The 15,520-nt window shown below is 39.6% G+C and overlaps 1 protein-coding gene across 1 annotated transcript in view; it reads left to right on the forward strand.

Annotated features, from left to right (window-relative positions):
- The window catches only part of LOC112107732 (tubulin polyglutamylase TTLL7), a 79,593-nt gene extending 67,543 nt beyond the window's left edge, over positions 1-12,050 (forward strand). The window contains exons 18-20 of the mRNA XM_026655545.1: positions 1,284-1,444; positions 7,503-7,676; positions 11,518-12,050. Of these exons, the coding sequence (XP_026511330.1) occupies positions 1,284-1,444; positions 7,503-7,676; positions 11,518-11,635 (453 nt within the window). The 3' untranslated portion in view covers positions 11,636-12,050. The remainder of the gene's footprint in view (positions 1-1,283; positions 1,445-7,502; positions 7,677-11,517) is intronic.
- The last annotated feature ends 3,470 nt before the right edge of the window (positions 12,051-15,520 follow it).

Consider the following 15,520-nt stretch of genomic DNA (forward strand, 5'->3'; position numbering starts at 1 on the left):
AGACATTTTGCTGATGTTGACTGTCCGCAGGCATGGCCGCCCGTAGTTCCCAGTGGCTGCGCTTTGCTGTTCCCAGCCAATGGGAGCTGCAGGAAGCGGTGGGCCGCAGGAACTTGCTGACTGCCGCTTCCCGCAGCTCCCACTGGCCAGGAACGGCGAAGCGCGGCTACTGGGAGCTGCGGGAGCCATGCCTGAGGATGGTCAACGTCAGCAACATGTCTCACGGTCCGCAGTCAGATTACCCTGATGGGCCACATGAGGCCCGCGGGCCGCAGGTTGCCCACCACTGGCCTATATACTACTAAAATCACACTTACGTTCTCAGAAAACATGTTACAGGCAGTATCTAATAGCCGTGATTTAGCCCACATTCTATGCTGCAATTCTACACCAATATATCCATACACAACTCCCATTTAATTCAATGGGAGTTACACAAGTGTATCGGAGAGCAGAATTGGGCATCATGTTCTAATGAGCTACTTCCTACTCCATAGTCTACTGATGTATGTATGTATGCATGGAAGAAAAAACATGAGACATCGAGCTAAGATGTATACTAGGCTGAGAGACCAACTTATACACTGTGCAAAAATGTCCAATTTTCTTCTTTCTCCCCACAAACAGTATTCAGATTAACAATGTATTACATTTTTAAAAAGCATTTCCTTTTCAAATGTCTCTTAATGCTGATTTTTCTTCAATGCTATGACATACTATTTCCTGCATAAAAGCCAGTCTTATTAGTGTCTTATGGTTTGACTCTGAGCAGGGCTAAGCACCTGCAACTCACACTGAAGTCAGTGTAGACTGTGGGTGCTCAGCTCCTCTCAGGATTATTCTTTTATGAAGTAGAGGGTATTCTAAACATGGTAACCAATTTTAAAGTATTCAGTATTGCTTAAGATGGTATTAATCACAAGGCTCCTTATCAGCTGTGTGTGTGTGCATGTGTGTGTGTGTGTGTGTGTCTGTCTCTCTTTTTACTTGTTTTAACAATCTTTTTTACTTGCTAGTACTGGAAAAGGTGGGGGGAGAGATACTAATGCAATAAATATGAAAACTTGTTTTGTTTTTGCAAAATAGTTTTGATGGAAAATGATGCCATAACAGAGTTAGTAAATGAAACAGCTTGTTGAAATTTAGAAGTGATGATGCTATATGATAATTATCTCTTGCCATTTTTTCTGTGTAATGAAAGGACAGATGTTTGGTTTTGAGATTTTGTCATATGTGCCTGGATTTTTTAAATGCTTTGATTTGCTTGAAATATTCTTTTCTAGGTTTTGGACATAGTGAGGACAAGTGTTCGTGCTGTTCTGCAACGTGTCTGGAGGGTTTCTGACGTTGAATGTTTACATTTATACCGTATTTTTAACCGTGTGTTTAATCGCTTACTCTGGAGCCATGGCCAAGGCTTGTGGAACTGTTTCTGTAATTCAGGGTAGGCCCAATATATTTATTATTGTAATCCTTTTAATAATTTCACAGCTATAGTTAGAGCTAGCATAGTTTAATGTTTACTATCATTCAAGAAATTATTGTAATAAATAGAACTGTTTTTAAAACCATTAATCAAAAACGTACCATGTAATTACCTATTAACATAGGCCAAGCATTTCAATAATGAGTCCATACAGTTAGGATCTTAGATCCATCTGAAGGCATCTAAAGTAAATGATTTGATTTTTCAAGAATGCTGAGCATCCTGCAGCTCTCATTGAGAGACCCTTCTGGCTCAGCACTTTTGAAAATCAGGCCAACTACTTAAGCAACTGTGACGGGGTTCCCGGGGTGCTATCTGGATTGTGGGACCACCGAGCCTCAAAAACCCACCAGCCTGGGGTTTCCCTCACACTACAAAGCTCTTGCACTTACACAGACATCCACAGGCAGGGACACACCCAACTGAGTTACATGAATGCTTCTCCCAGCCACTCATGAACCATCAATAGAGAAGCTGCAGCCTTGCACCTCAGGACTGTACTCGGTGGCACTGGTCAGAAGACTGGCCAGTGTAAGCTCCTTACCTAGTTGGCCACTCTGACAAAAGGGTAGTGGCCGTGCAACAGCCCTTGATAATCTGAGCTGAGATTTCCCGAGCACTTCAACCAAAACATGCTGTCTTAGGTAAAATATAAAACAGATTTATTAATTACAGAAAGATCGATTTTAAGTGATTATAAATGGTAGGCATAAAGGTCAGAAATAGTTACCTTAAGAAATAAAAATAGAAACACACATTCTAAATCCTAAACTTTTAATCTAAGCAAGCGTTGAATCAAATAGCTTTTCTCACCCTGACAGATGGTGCAGGAGGTTACAGTTCCTCAATACACAGACTGGATCCTTTTATAGCCTGTGATCAAACTCTCCAGTTCAAATTCTTTGTCTTGCAGATGTGCTTCCAGATGTTGAGATGTGGTGGGAGAGAGGCCAAGTCATGATGTCACTTCCCCTCTCTTATACTTTCTTCCAGTTTGCTGGAAAAATCCTTGCTGTGAGGAGGGGATCAGGCAGTCGCCATTGGTCAAAGCAGTCTCCATTGCAAACATACCTTCTCTAAGGAATCTCTGGGATAGTGGATTATTTTATTGATGGGTGTTGATGAGTCATTAATGCTGTCTGACTATTGCTAGCTACTATTTTGTTGTAACTGAAAGGCTGGCTGTGGGTGTTCCCAACCTCACAACATATTTCAGTAACAGAGATAGCAATACTTCATAACTTCACATAGAATGATAGCACATACAATCCAACCGGATATTCATGTTCAACAGATCAAGACTTTTAAAATAATACCTCACAAGGTATACTTACAAAACATATAATTATATTACCATGGTGAATATGGGATTCCAGGGTACTACTTTGAGGTACAGAGAGTCACAGTGACTTAATCTTAATGTGAGTTGGCCACTCACAAAAATCATGGCCCTAACTGTTTGATCCCTAGTGTAAAAAAAAAAAAAGGAGAATCAAGTAAAGAGTCCTGCTGACATTTTATACCTCAAGTATTCAGCTTCTGTTGTGTGGTTTAGAAATACAGCAGAATTTCTGAATTGGACTATATTTGCTCTTCATTACATATCTGAAACAATGATGAGAATGTAAGCGTGTGAAAAGTAAGAAATTGTGACACTGATAGATAAGGAAATGGGTTTTTTTGGCTTGAAAAGGATGCTTACTGGAAAACAAGATGCCATATTTTTAAAATTAAATCAGCCCATTCCCCAGCCCTTTATGCTCATGCAATTGAAGTCAAGAGGACTATTCATGTGAGAAAGGTCTGCAGGATTAGATCCTATATATATATATATATGTATATATATATATATAAACAAAACAAAATATGGCAAAGATCCTTTTCATAGTCTTCCTTATGGGGGAAAAAATGTATGTACAAATATATACCATATCTGGAGAGCATATAAGTTTCTCTGTAAATATATAGAGTGAGGTGACTAATGGGATGTTTTTGATTAGCTTGCAAAAGAGGACTGAAAAAAGATTTATTGAAAATGAGCTTCAACAAATATACACATTATGATGATGGGTTTCATATGTACAAAAGGAAATAACTCATTTGTCACTTGTAGGGAATGCATGCACTACATTTACAAATGTAATAAGAAACCTTACCTGTGTTCAACACAATGATAGGAAAAGGGAGATGGAAAAATAGATTATTAAAAGCAACAGTCTCAGAGAGTGAGAGATCCTCTGCTGGCATAAATTGGCATAGCTCTATTGATTTCAATTGACTTTAATGGTTTGATGTCAATTTATACCAGCTGAGGATCTGACCCATAATATGATTGATTCTTTAAGTGCTTTCATATGTCCATTACACTGTAGGTGTGGGATCAAAACCTTAGCATTGTACCTAGTGGTACCTTTTTCCAGTCTTGTGAGGGCCTTTGGAGGAAAGGGAGCCTATACTAAGGTCCTCAGGGTTCAAACCTTGAATGCACTGCAGAGAGCCTATGTCTATGAGTGACCCTCATTCACACTGTCTGAAGTGCTTGGAATGAGGGTCATGTTACAGACAAGTGCTCCATTTGTCATGGTTTCAAAACCATGACAAAGAAGGTGCGGGAGGAGCGTCTCTGTTACATCCTTCTGGAGGCTGCCTTTAGACTGGCATCAGATCCCGCTCAGTCATCCAAGGGAAGTTCTTTGGTGGCTCTTTCCCAAAGTGCTCTGTTATCTTTCCCACAGACATTAGCAGGAGGAGATCCCCATCAACAGGGGGATGTCTTTTTCAAGATCAGGAACTTCAGAGTAGGTCAGGCCTCCAGAAACATAAGAAGTCGTCTGCATTGGGCTCTTTGAAGTCCAGAGTATGGGACTCCTCCACTGAAGGTAGATCAGAGTGAGGCATTTGGCTTGCCACTACCCAGTACTGGCTCATATAGACAGAGTTGAGCTGTTGATTTTGGTGCCCTCCCAGAGGCCATTGAGACTGGCTACCTCTTCAGCTGCAACACAGCAGTTATCTCTGAGTACTGCAAGACAGCAGCCTATGTCCCTTCTAACTATGCCAGAGGCCTATGCCACAATCAGGAACATGCTGTGCCTATCATGACCATGCCTTGCTTCAGGCTGAAGACCTTTGTCTGGCCCTGGTGCAGCTGCTGAGCTCATTGGCATTGGATCACTCTAGTCTGGGGCACCAGCTTTGGGTTTGGTACTAGCCCGTGCCTTCTCTCCAGAGCCAGTATCTGCTCCTCTACTCCAAATGGTATGGCAGCTAGGAAGCCAGCCATGCTTCCTCCAGGACTGTGTCCACAATGCAGATTGATATCTCAGTCAGTCCTCATTCCCAGGGTCATTCTCATGCTCATGTAAGTTCATGTTAGAATGATTGTAGGTTTTTAAGACGAGGTTAGACAATCTCCTGTAAGGAATGGTCTAGTTATTACTTAGTCCTGCCTTGAGTGCAGGAGACTGGACAAGATGACCTACTGAGGTCCCTTCCAATCCTACACTTCTATGATTCTATTATCCTTATAGCTTCAGTCTGGTTGAGACAAATCTGGTATTCAGACTTCCACAAAAACTGTCCACTTGGGAACCTTTGCTGTTATCGATAACTAGAGACCATATAATGCAGAGCTGTGGCCAGTCGCTGCACCTGAATCATCAAGTGCTGCACCTCATGGCATGGTTCATAAGTGGTTGAGTGCACATTGCTCAGTGGCAGTCCAGAAAGTGCTCCTTAACATCAGAAGACCTTCCATGAGATCTGCCTACCTGAGTAAGTGGATGTGTTTGTCTGTCTGGGAGGCCTCCCACAATGAATCTCCACCTCAAAACAGAATTGCTTGAATCTTAGCCTATCTTTTGCACTTTAAGGAATCAGGTCTAGCCCACAGCTCCATTAGGGTGTATCTGGTGGCCATCTCAGTGTTTCAACCTTGCATACATAAGATTATTTTCACTCACCCTATCTCAACCAGATCCCTGAAAGGTCTAGATAGTTTCCACGTAGGGTGTGTGCAGTTTTACCTGAAGTGAATAGTAGGGACACTGGGGGAGCGAAGTTTGGTGTGTCTGTGGTAGAGGTGGGCACATGGAATTTGGGGAAGAAGATACCTGTATGAAATGATTATTTCATTTAAAAGAAGATGCTGGTTTCCCTACTAAGGCAGAGTTAAAGTTGTGGTGCATTCTCTGTGGTGTATGGTGGTTGGGTGCTAGAGGTAAAATGTGTCTCTCTGGGCAAGGAATAGAGGATAGTTATTGTTAGTAGTTTTAACTCGTCATTCCCTTCCCGTCATTAGGTTTTGTGTTAGTTATATTAGGTGTATGTAGAATGACTTTAACAGATGCACAAAAAACACTTGTGTATTAATATATGGTATCTGTATGGTATAATCTAGACATAGCTAATTAATTAATGATACATTTGCTTTAATTACCTGCACAAAATCAAAAGGAGTACTAGAAAAGTGATAGTACCAGTTTGATTAAAAATCAAGTTTCAAATAAAGGCTCACACATGATTTAGAATATTGCATACTCCAGCATGGCCTTCCCTTGTTGTCTTCCTGTATCCCCTTTCCATGGTGGTGTGCCATGCCAAAAGCGAATTAGATATACCCCAAATTACCTCAGATTTTACTTGTCACATTTCCTGTTCATGCACTGATATAGCATCAGCCCTGAATTTTCATTAAGCCCAAACAGACATCCTATTTTATGACTCTTATTCAAAACCCCTATGTGGAGGATAAAATCCTGGCTCCATTGAAGTTTTTGGGAAAAAACTACCATTGACATCACTGAGGCCAAGACTTCACTCTGGATGCTTAGAACCTGGAGGAGGGATGCAAGGAACCCTCCCCCCACACCTCTCCGACACACATACTGTATGAAATGATTATTTCATTTAAAAAAAAAAATCAAACCCAAGCTTGCCAGCCATCTAAGCCATCATACAGGGCTTTCATTTTTTTATAGGGAAAGGGGTTTCAAGTACAAATTTTGCCTTTGGACACCCATATAGTTCTCTGTATTCATATCTGAATATTCATATAGTATTCATGTATGAATATTTGTCATATTCATATAGTAAGTTGTGAATAAACACAAATACTGAGTGAGCCCTGTGCACAGGACTAATTCCTCCTTACTGTGGTGAAATGCACCTAGTTAGACTAGCATGGTAGCCTTAAAATTCTGTGCACTGAAAAGCTGAAGGGACTAAACCATTTTGGAAATAAAATGTTAATGGAAACAAAAGTACCAGGTGTGTGGTTATTTCAGATGGAAAAAATTTACCAGACACAAACTGAAAGTTTTAATTATACTTCTCTGACTTGATAAAGAGCAGTCTCCCCCGCCCAGTTAGAGCAATGTGCTAATGTTCAAATGGTCTAGACCGAGAAACTCCCTTCCCATGACTTTTTGAATAGTTCTGGTAGAGAAATGAAATATGAAATGCTTCCATTTATCTATTTTTTGGAAATGTGAAACAGAGCACAGTATTTTGAACATTTATATTCAACCGTCATATGTATCATTTGTTATTCTCTTCATGCTTAATATCATGGACTCCTGAATATGACTAATTAATGAAAGTATTAGCATGCTATATAATTACTTTGGCAACACAGACTATTCAGATAGTAGCTTGTTAAAAATAAATCAGTATTTTGTGTGTCTCATGATGTAGAACACCATTTAAAATTACATGGCAGTAAATCTTTATGTGCTAAACCTAAACAATGGTCCTATAAATGCTTTAGGGGACATACTGAATGAAAAATGGGTTGTGATCATTTTGCAATATGAAGATTAATTTCTTAATTTGTATTTTATATTCCCACCATCTGTCAGTATATGGGTTAAATAGCATAGGCCTTTCCTGTAAACAGGCAAGGTCACACTTTATTTCTCTTACTCCTCCACTGCTAAATCTCATGTGCAGTAATAAAGCTTTTAGACTGCCATTTGTAACAGAAAACATGAGGTCATGTCTGTTTCCATGCCAACAGAAGTTCTTGGGAGACCATATTCAGTAAAAGGACAGAGGTGGTGACTCCTGAACAACTCCAGTGTTGTCAACGAATAGTACAGCTTTGTAAACACTGCCTGCTGGTGGCTTACAAATATTCAGCAGATTCAAGAGGATCTCTTACTGGAATTAGCCCTGACTGGGATGATACAAGGTATATACTTTCCTATTTCTAATTATGAGACATATTGGAATGTATGATCAGATTTTAAATTATATGCGTATACTTCCCTCTAGGCTAGTGGTCTCAACCTGCGGCCCATGGGCTGCTTGTGGCCCAGCCTGCACACAGCTACAGCCCATGTGACCTCCTCAGTGCCATACAAGTGTATATATATTGTGTGGATGTGGCCCATATAGCAAAGAGAGAGCTGCATATGCACCCACAATGGTAAACAGGTAGAGAACCACTGCTCTAGGCCTAGGAAAAAGCTACAAGAACTAGTTCACTGTCTGCAACATAAAGGATGAGCATTTCCTTCCAGCCCTACTTCCTGTAATTATGATTTCTATAGTGCGGTAGTGAACGCAACAAGAATTATCCTTGCTGGGTTAAGAGGAGATTTACCATACTCATTTTATTTGAAACTAACTTATTAAAAGTTTTGTTTGCTTAATGCCCCAATAGCCAGGGTAAGAAAGGCATTCTATACTTAACTGAATTGAAACTTGCCTTTCTTCCTTTTCTCAGATTCCTCAGAGTAATTGATTCCTGGTTTGCATTCCTAGGAGTGCCCTAACATGTATGACTCTGCTGGCTTCGCAACCACTATGGAATCCCCCAGGAGCATAGCTCTAGGCCATGGTCAGGTAAGTGCCATCTGACTTACTGTGTTGCACAGTTTTGCAAAGTTGACTTCTAAAAACTGCAGACATGAAAGTTTTTTCTTATTGTTTTTGCCAAAAGGTATAAACACTTTGTTAAAACCTTGCAAAACAGCACAATATAGTAAAAAAATATATTTTGGCACTTACCTGACTCTCCATGGGCAGGGTCAGTTCTTCAGCAGAGTTATAATATTGTCAGCATGCTGACTCTTACTGAAACATCACTAGGAGTGGGGAGCCAGTGATCTGTGACGTAAAGGTCCGGAAATGCAGAATTAAAGGTAAGTTTCAGATTTATGTTCTGAATGCTTCTCTTACCCTAGTAATTTGGATCATTCAGTACATAAACCTACAAATGGTTTGTTCATTTTAAAAGTCATGCAGTTCTCTGCAAGGGCAGTGTTTATTCCTTAAAATAGCTACTACTATGTCCTGTAGAAAATAAACTCAATATATATTATCAGTTAAACCTACTGTATGACTTAATTGCTTAAGCAATATGTCTTTAACTAGTTATTTGATATATTAAACTTTCTGCTATTGTCATGTGAATGTTTCAGGGGCTCTAACATAATTTAATACCAGCTGGAAACAGAAGTTGATTGTTCACAGCAAAAGTAGAGGTAATTTAGCCACAAAATGAACCATATGCAATATTCATATACAAATGAGCTTATAATAGTAGAGTGGTAAAATCCAAAAAAGATGAAACAAAGTAATTCTTACTGCCACTATTAATACAGGAGGTAATTTTTTTTCAATCAAAAACCAGCCATAACTGTTCAGACCAATCAAATCACTCTATTGTATTGCCTAGCTAACAGGCCTGCTTCTGTGACTATTGACGTCTCAATGGAAGTATAATCATGGATTTCAAATATGAGCAGAATCTGGCCCTCTGTTTTAGATAAGTGCATAGCAGTTACAAAATAGTAACTTTTATATCTGTAGCAGCATAGCTGTCAGGATAACTTTGATTAAAAGCTACAACCAGTCTGCATTTATCTCAAAAAACATTACATTTATACACTCCACTACACTACACTAACCAATATGTTCTGCATAAAGAAGGGGCTTCCTATTTTCTTTATGGGAAAGAAACCCTTTTATATCAGCTGAGTTTGCTTTTATTTGTCCAGCCAGCCCTAATATGTACAAGATAATAGTGACGTTATTTCCCTTAAGAGTAATCACTACACAATTTCACGTTGCACCTGGGTTTGTATTTTTAAGCTATCAAAGAAATTATATTAAAGGATTTTTACTTCTAATAATAATTTTTGTTGACTGTTACTGTGATATAGTATGAGTAAGACCCTGTAAACTGCAGCATATGGGCAGAGAGTCATTTAAAGCTATTTTTTTTTCATAACTCTGTAACGTTTCATTTGTATAGCTCTGTTGGGCTTTCTTGAGAGGGAAACTATTTTCGGGCTACGTTTATGTGCACTTTTTTGGCAGCTTTGTCAGATACATCTCCAGTTGCAATTGGCTATTTGTACGTATTTGGCACTTGACACATTACTGTATGTCTAATTCCCAGTGACACTGTTCCTGATGGAAAACCAGTCATTATTTTAACTTTATTGCATAGAACAAGCTCAAAAATTGTTAAACATATTTCAAAAATAATTTTCACTGTACAGTTTAGTGGTCCCAGAGCTCTGTTATCAGACATTATTGGGAATACCAAGGTAAATGATCAATTATGTTTTCTTCACAGACCTTCAAAATAAAAGTAAAAATGCTGTGAAAACACAGCCAGACTTCTTTTCCAGTCAGGATACTCAAATCTCGTAACACACGCTTTTTTAAAAAAAAGCCTCTGACCTTTTGAATCCTAACAACATTCACTTCTAAAAGAAACTTGAAGGAATGTGGTCATCCCCAACCCCTCTTCCCCCTGCTGGTTAGATCCTTAAACTTTTCCAAACAAGCATAGATGTCACATCTCAGACTTCATCAGAACTGCTCAGATGTTCTGTGAGATACTGAGCACCTCCACACAAAAGGTGCTTAGCCTCCCCTAAGATCAGGCCCTTTGTAGCAAATTGATTAGCCTTTGGCAATAATGGCCTTCCTCAGGGCTTAAACAAACCAAACATTTACACTTTCTCATAGAGCAGATATTTCCTATTAACAGTCATGACATTTCCCCTTTCCCTGTGATTAGTAGGATTAATCCTCAGAACTCTTTCAATGCACTTGCTCATCATTAATCAATATGATTCCCTAGAAGGATGCTACACTTTTTAAACAATACATTATATAATCTGTGGTGTATGTAATCTGTTCGGGCATTGCCCATCACTCATGAAATTTTGATTTAATGTGGATGTTTTGTATAGTTTTTTGTGCTCATCTAATGACTCCTCCAATTAATTATAAGAACTGGTAATAAGAAACAGATTTAAAAATGAATATTAAGCAACTGATGATGAATGAATGTTTGTAATGTTGTCTGAAATAGATCCTTAGCTAGTCTGATTTAAAAAAAAATAACCGAGTCACTGATTAATGATGAATTAGTAGATTGCAGAAATCTGGGGTGTTTGCATTACTTGGATAGTGGTGATGGCATGCCGATATTTAAAACAGCTAGGGATAGTCAAATGATTAGAGCAGAAAACGGGGGTTCAAAACTATATGTATTTTTTTGCCTGTCTTTGCCACTGAATTACTGTTTCACTTTTTATAGGTCAGTTAATCTCTTTAGGTCTCAGTTTTTAACCCATTTTTAATCTGGGAAAAATAATACTATTCTAATTGAGATCCTTGGGTGACAGGTTAGAAATAGCTTTGGATAAGTGACTGGTCTTCTTTCCCCTCCCCCACCCCCTTCACCCCCATAAAGGGCTGGCTATTGCAAGCATTTAACATCTTTACCATTAAGAAATCAGTGGCAAAATATATGACCCAAAGTAGGCTGCAGTTTTGCTATGGCTGTCTATAGGTTGTAATAATAAATAAATAATAATAATAAATAAATGTTTATTTATTAAACCATTTCCTTTGTTGTCTGAGGCAAAGGCCTGCCACACAGTACTCCATGTGTGAATGTACAAAAGTCTGACATACCAAGATTGTGAGGCACATGAATGACTAACTCCTTTGCCTTTGAATGTAATCTTTTCAGTTAAATTCCACTTTTTTAAAATCATTTTTAGGTATTTACTGCCAGGACCTTCACAGTTCATCATGAAAACATCCTCCAACTTTATCTGCACTTCATCCGGAATGCCTCGCTCTAACATTTTGTTTACACCCAGGTATAGCCACTTGTGAAACAAAGAGAAGGGTGCCATGCTTGATAAATAATGGCATTCCATTTTTCCAGTTTAAATTTGTGAGGGAGCTGAATATAAGCACTGTTATATATTTGCCACAGTACATAAAATAAAATTTAGCTGAAATCCTACTGTAAAAGCAGAGACTTTCTGGAAATGTAATAAACCTTGTTAAGTTGTTTACACAAATATGTGAATGTCTAGATCTTGCTAGGTTTATAAGTAATTCCTTCCTACTAGAAATGTTATTTTTGCTGCAATATATAAAATGGAATTAATCTTGGCGATCCTATTACAGTGTTAAATTTAGGTACAATATCTTTTAACTTGAAATATATTTATTGTAAATCATACTGTTTATTCTCTCCTAGATGATAAAAAGCCTGTTGTAGAACAGTAATAGTAATTAAATATAAGTAGTCTGATCATTTCTATAGCACATTTTAAAACATTGTAAAAGCAAGACCTAATATACAGACATATTTGTATTTCTCCTATGAAATTACAAGGTATGTGTAATAATGTTCCTTTTCAGTAAGGACATAAGTATCTTTTAGTCTAAATGAAGACAGTCCAGAGGGTAAATATACCAGTCCTGGCAAATAGCTTCTAGTTGGAACCTTGTAATAAATCAGAAGGTAACGGTTATTGTCAGATCTTCCTTCAACCTTCTTGTGTCTTGTGCCTTTCAGTTTCATGTGGGGTCAAGTAGTAACCTACAGCTCATAAAAGAGCCATGCATATTTTCTTCTGTTCTGCTGCACAAGTGGTGAAGCAGACATTTTTCAGAATTACTGCAGTTTCACAGTATCCTCTCTAAACTTTAAAATAGTACGTTTTGGTTTGGTTTTCACTGTAGGGTGCATTATATATTGTAGAATGTATACTCTAATGGACAGTATTTTCTAGACTTGCTGAAATCCTAAGAAAATGGTCGAAGATACAATTAATTAGATTTGTTACTCAAATTCAGCTTTGCAGACCTGGCTGAGTGACACAATAAGAATTTGATATGGCCATGAGCCAGATCCTGAAGGCAGAGGTGATCTGAAGTGTGATCTAGAAACATAATTTTAAGAGTCTCTCAGTATCCACGTTTGTCCCATTAATCCCTATACATCAGAGGTCCCCAAACTGTGGGGCATGCTCCCCTAGGGTGGGGCACCAAGGAACATTCAGAGAGGGGTGTGGCAGGCTGGGCCAGCTCCCACAGGGGGCAGGGAGGGAGGGTCACTGAGCCCCGTCCACAGCTCTACTCCAGCTGCGGCCCCAGCTCCTGGCCCCGTGCCTGATCCCGTCTACAGCCTTGGCACGGCTCCGCATCTGGCTGCAGGCTTAGCTTCGAGCCCCCACTGTGGCCTGGCTATGGCCCCGCTCCGAGTCCCGCCCCTGCCCCAGCCTTGGCCCCTGGCCCCATCCTCAGGCCCAGACCCACCCCCAGCTGCAGCCGCATCCTCGACCCCATACCCCTGTCGGCGTCCCCCTCCCTTAGCTATGGCTCCACTCCTGGCCATGGTTCCAGGGGGGTGCAGACAGAGACGGGGACACGACCCACAAAAGTTTGGGGACCACTGCTATACATGTACATCCTAAGAAGTAATTTTAAAAAATGAATCCAGTTTGTAACCAATTAACTGCCTTGTTCCTGTTTGGTGTCAAATGCCTGTTCACTCACTGGTGAAAGTGGTTTTACAAATTTCTTTTGTAGTTATTTTCCAGAGACAATGTAATAAATAGGGTGGAAGCCTAATGGCCCTTCTGCCAGAGCGTTACATGCCTTTTCCTACTCACCGACTGGGGACATAAAAATTTCTCTGGGATGGATTTTTGAAACCTTGGCCAGAGCCTACCAAATAGGGAATTTTGACACCTATGCTTTTGCCTGTCCAAGTTCCATACCTGTAGGATGACCATTCATAATAGTATGACTGTTCCCTAGATAAGTTTTTTAAAATGTATTATGCTTTTAAAATTTGACTCCGAGGCTGATCAGATACAGGCAGTCTGCTAGTCTGGTAGAATCTCTTCCTCTTCCATGTTAATGCTGGTTTACTCACACAGCATGCTACCATCAGTCCACTTGATGTATCACTGTGGGCTATACAGTGGTGACAGCTGATAATGCAAATTACATGTGATTACCTGTAAAACCTAACAAAATCTGTAAATCCGTCCCTCCAGGGAGTGCTAATGTACAGTAGTCTCCACAGTATTCTGCTTTTGGCCATGGGGAAAATTTGGATCAGTGTCCAAAGGTGCTGAGCAAGGGGACTGGGCTAATTCTGCCAGCAGTAGAATTTTTTAAAATAGGGCATTAAGTACAGATATGTAAACTAGGGAAATCAAGGATATGTATGGGATGTACACAAATGTATCAAGTGATTGGTTTAAGTTTTCAAAAATGGTTTTAGTTTCTGGCTGATGTTATTTCATTGTGTTCTTATTTCTGATGAGCCATGCTGGAGTGGTATTAATAGTTATAAAATCAATATTTCAACAGAATATAATAATCCTAAATACTTTTTAATCTCTTCCACGTGTACGGGCTGTCTACTCTATAGTTAAAGGGGACTGTGTCGGGGGATAGTTACAATCAGGTTCCATATGGTAGTATAAACCATCTCACCAGCCAGTGCATCAAATAAAGCTCCCAACAGCAGCAAAATTTCAGTTCCTTTCTTCAAGGATAGGGTTATGAGTCAAAACCAAGACAGTCTAACTTAAATCAAACAAGTAAACCACATCCTGCTGATTAGCCCATTTCAAAGTCCTTTCCCTTCACCCAGGGCCTCCTGCAGATCTCTGGGTAGCTGAGCTGCTTTCTGATCTTTTATCTGAGGAGGAGGTAATCTGCAGGCTATCACCTGATTCCTGACCTCAAACCCATCCCCTGATAGGCAGCTAATTAATCATAGGTGGAGCTAAGCCTATCCCCCTTAAAGGGCCATTCCAACCTGTGAACAGGACCACAACTATATTTCCAAATTGTATTAGAGTCTTAGACATGTTTTAACCAAAAGAGGGGGGACGTGGTTGTAATTGCACTAGAGATAGGCCATACATGTACAACGAATGACTAAAATAAGACTAGTTGTATATAACTTATAAGTTATCACAAAGAAAATGCCAAATGATATAAAAATAAGATTTTGCATAGCTTTAGCATATGAATTCTATATATTTTAGATTAATACAATGTTTCCAAGTGTGTGGATAGACCTCCACTATAGCCCTTAGGGAGGCTTCGGAAGGGAACCATTGCAGGCAGGGAAAACTGCATTAGCCTGGATCTATTCTAACTGGCATTGCAACTCTGAACAGATAATGAACAGCAGCAGCCCACATTCTTCTTCTTCTAAGTAAAAGTAGTCATTTTGCTCAGCCCACTGTGTGAGAGGGTTCACAGGATAAGATACGCTAATCACCACAAATAAACTGCAGATTTCATTTTTTGAAAGTCCTGGAGACAGCCACCTTGCTAAAACAATAAGTCCCTTGTTGAGGGACAGACTAAGCCTTTTGCTTTAGTAACTTTACAATCTTGAAAAACTGCTGATATTTAGACAAAATAATACCTCATGATACCAGAAGCAAAGTAGCACGCCTACTGACTAGCACCATAGTTAGGGATGACTGTGTGGACCTAATGGGGCCCTCTAGATTCGGATAAGCATCCAGGCTTCAGGACGGTGTTTCCTCACTCGTTCAGTCAGTGTACTTTACACGGTTGTGTCTGTGCTTTTGTACAGGGCTGTAGCTTACACTGTGAAAAAATATTATTGCAACTATTGATGCTACATCCCAGCACAGTGTGTGGGGCAGAAAATGTAGGATTTGTCCATTTCAGTGTTATAGCAGATGCTCAGGGACCCAGTGCCCTGCC

The sequence above is a fragment of the Terrapene carolina genome, unplaced genomic scaffold, assembly GCF_002925995.2.
Source record: "Terrapene carolina triunguis isolate 2854851 unplaced genomic scaffold, T_m_triunguis-2.0 Scaffold210, whole genome shotgun sequence".
Taxonomy (NCBI): domain Eukaryota; kingdom Metazoa; phylum Chordata; order Testudines; family Emydidae; genus Terrapene; species Terrapene triunguis.